The sequence below is a fragment of the Athene cunicularia genome, assembly GCF_003259725.1.
Source record: "Athene cunicularia isolate RWA chromosome 18 unlocalized genomic scaffold, athCun1 chr18_part1, whole genome shotgun sequence".
In the NCBI taxonomy this organism is placed as follows: Eukaryota; Metazoa; Chordata; class Aves; order Strigiformes; family Strigidae; genus Athene; species Athene cunicularia.
This window is the reverse complement of record NW_020799123.1, coordinates 13,020,903-13,023,800: the sequence shown is the minus strand read 5'-3', so window position 1 is coordinate 13,023,800 and position 2,898 is coordinate 13,020,903. Positions and strand designations below refer to the sequence as shown.

Sequence of the window (2,898 nt, the reverse complement as noted above, 5' to 3'; positions counted from 1 at the left end):
GTATAAGAGACAGCTCCTGAAATTACAGCTCAGGTCCACCTGGGACGGCTCCTCGGGCTGGGTAAACACCAAGGATTTATGGCCCCGCGCACAGTCTGGGCTGGCGCTGCCTGAGCCCTGGGGCTCGCGTCCCCCGGCTGGGCGTGGGGGGCGACCGCGGGCCCCGCTGGGGAGATGGGGCCTGGCACTGCAGGAACGGTGGGCTCGGAAGGCTCCGAAATGGGCTACCAGAGGGCACCGCTGCGAGGGGGTGGGAGAAAATGGTGTCCCCTGGCTGGGCCCAGCTGGGACCCGGCGTCGTTCTGCCGCTATCGCGCCCCAGGAATCCCGCGCGGAGGTCAGAAAGCACGGCTGGCTCCGGTCAGCGCAGCGCTGCCAGATATTTTGGCTCCGCGTTAATAAAAATCATTAAAGTTTATGATAGGATTTAATTATAACTCATTTCTGGATCCCTTTTCAAGAGTGGAATGCGGTGGTTAGCGCAGGCAGGTCGGTGCTCGGTGCGCCGCGCGTGGTGCAGCTTTGTCCTTGAACGGGCAACCACGCAAAATCAGAGAGTGGCCTGAAAACATCCCCCGCACGACGGCCCCGGGCTCTGCGCGGCCGCCAGCCCCGGCCCCGCGTCCAGCCCGGGAGGGGCCAGGGAGGAGAAACGCGCCCAGCGAGGGGGAGAACTTGCCGGGTTTCCAGGGAGCGCGTTTGCTTCTCGGAGGCCGCGGCGTGCGGAGGGGAAGCTCCGCTCTGCGGGTGCCGGAGTAAGGCAAAGCTTAGCGGAGGCCTGGCTGATGCTCCTGTTTGCCTGATCCTGTTGTACCAGAAAAACTGGAAATTTCACCATGAATTGGAGGAGCCGCTGAGTCAGGATGGGTAACGCCATGTGGTCCATCACTGGCCGCTGGAAGCTTCTTGCTGCGGGACTGCTGTAGCAAGCGGGGCTGCCCGGAGGGCTGCCCACGGGAACACTCTCCCATCGCTGCCCGGTTCCCTGGCACGAGCAGAGCAGGGAGCTGCGCTCAGGGGCAGCGTTACAAAACTCGATGCCTCTCAGTGGAAGGGCTGTGCCTGGCACCAGTGGGGTAACGGGACCAGGATGGGGGTAACTGGGAGGACGCTCCCATGTGGGAAAGGCAGTTTGGTAAATATACTTCAGCCGTCCGGGCAGTTCTGCCCCGTGCTGTACGCAAGAGAACTGTTCTCTTCCAGCACATCAGGGCAGGCGCCCGCTGCTGAGCCAGGGGGATACCCCGGCACCCCGAGAGCTCACCTTGTTCTAAGATCACCCTTTTTATAACCTTTTCCTCACTGTGTAGTTCTTTTTCTCTCATTACATCACATTCATGGCCTGAGTCTTCCAGTGACCTGTCCCGCTCCTGCTGGGAAAACGGTCCGGGTGCCACCTGAGGGGGGTGGACCTGCACAAGTCGCCGGGTTTCCGCAGGATTCCCGGGGGTCTCTGACCTCACTTGAGCGCAGCGTCCCCGTAGTGGTGTGGGTTTGAGGGAGGGACGTGCCCGGAGCCTGTAAGATCGTCGGGTGTTGGTGGGGGCTGAGAACCCCCCCCAGCCGCTGCTCGGACAGGAGCTGAGCCTTCGGCATCCCAAGCAAGGGGGATTTTAATGACAGAAGAAGAAAGGGAGGAACGAGGATGATTTGGGATGTTTTTCCTCCCTGCAAACCTTGTCCTTAATTGTTGTTTTTTCAGGGAGCATGAAAAAGAAGTGCAGAATCGGAAGAGGGGCAAGCGGCCCCGGGGGAGGCCCAGGAAACACGTGGTGAGTCCTGGCGGGTTCCCGGCCGTGCTGGCGCTGGAGCGGCTCTGGCCTGGGAAGGCACCAGCGAGTGTCTGTCCCGAGCGCGGGGAGCGGGGGGTGCTCGGCCCCGGGGGGTGGCAAGGACACGGCCAGTGCCTGCAGACCCCAGGGGGTGCTGGGCGGGGGGAGGAGGGTGCCTGCGAGGAGGACACGGCTCTTTGTCGCTGCTCTGGCGCTGGCGCAGGAGGAGACAGAAGGGTCCCTCCCGGTGTCGCAGCCCGGTGGGTTTGTGCTCTGCGCTCCCAAAGCCGTTTGGTGGCAGAGGACGAGCAGGTGGGCTGACGTGGAGGAGGAACCTGTGTGTGTCTGTGGCACCTGGCCCGTAACGGCTCTTTGGTAATTTGTGTCGACTTTCCCTGTCTCCGTTTCTTTGCAGGAACCAGAGATGCCTGCAAAAACTAAGTCAAGTAGCTCCTCTTCCTCCACATCCTCCTCTTCCTCCTCCTCTGATGAAGAGGATGAAAGCGACCTGGAAGCGAAGAGAGGTCCCCGCAGCAGAGAGACTCACCCAGTACCGCAGAAGAAAGCTCAGATCCTGGTGGCGAAGCCCGAGATGAAAGACGCTTCCAGGAAGAAGCGTGGGCGAAAACCTCTTCCCCCGGAGCAGAAAGCGGCTCGAAGGACCGTGAACCTGACAAAGGTGCTGAAAACATCCCGGAAGGAGGTGGGCGGCAGCGCCAAGCTGCTGGGGAAGCTGCAGCCCCAGCACAGCTCGCAGGGCTCGGGCATGGCCGTGCTGAAGGACCCGCCGGGCGCTTTGCCTGGGCTCGGCTCGGCGGGGTCGTCTGCAGAAAACCTGCCCAACGTGATGAAGAGCGGCTCCGCGAGCCCCAGCCGGGCCATCAGCTGGCAGAGCTCCATCGTGCACTACATGAACAGGATGTCCCAAAGCCAGAACTCGGCGGAGACCTCGCCCCTGGGCAGGCTGGCGCTCAAGTCGCAGGCATCCAGTAAGAGCGGCTTAGGGCTGGACTTAAAAATGAGGAGCCAGAAAGGATCTGGGGAGCTTGGGCTGAGCATGCAGGGACCCAAGACTGCTAAGGCTCCCAGCAGCGGCGCTGGAGGGGACCAGAAATCGGGGTTTGCC

The 2,898-nt window shown here is 62.0% G+C and overlaps 1 protein-coding gene across 1 annotated transcript in view; it reads left to right on the top strand.

Annotated features, from left to right (window-relative positions):
• The first annotated feature begins 260 nt into the window (after positions 1-260).
• The window catches only part of LOC113486974 (chromobox protein homolog 2-like), a 22,728-nt gene continuing 20,090 nt past the window's right edge, over positions 261-2,898 (top strand). The window contains exons 1-3 of the mRNA XM_026861318.1: positions 261-337; positions 1,703-1,772; positions 2,188-2,891. Of these exons, the coding sequence (XP_026717119.1) occupies positions 261-337; positions 1,703-1,772; positions 2,188-2,891 (851 nt within the window). The remainder of the gene's footprint in view (positions 338-1,702; positions 1,773-2,187; positions 2,892-2,898) is intronic.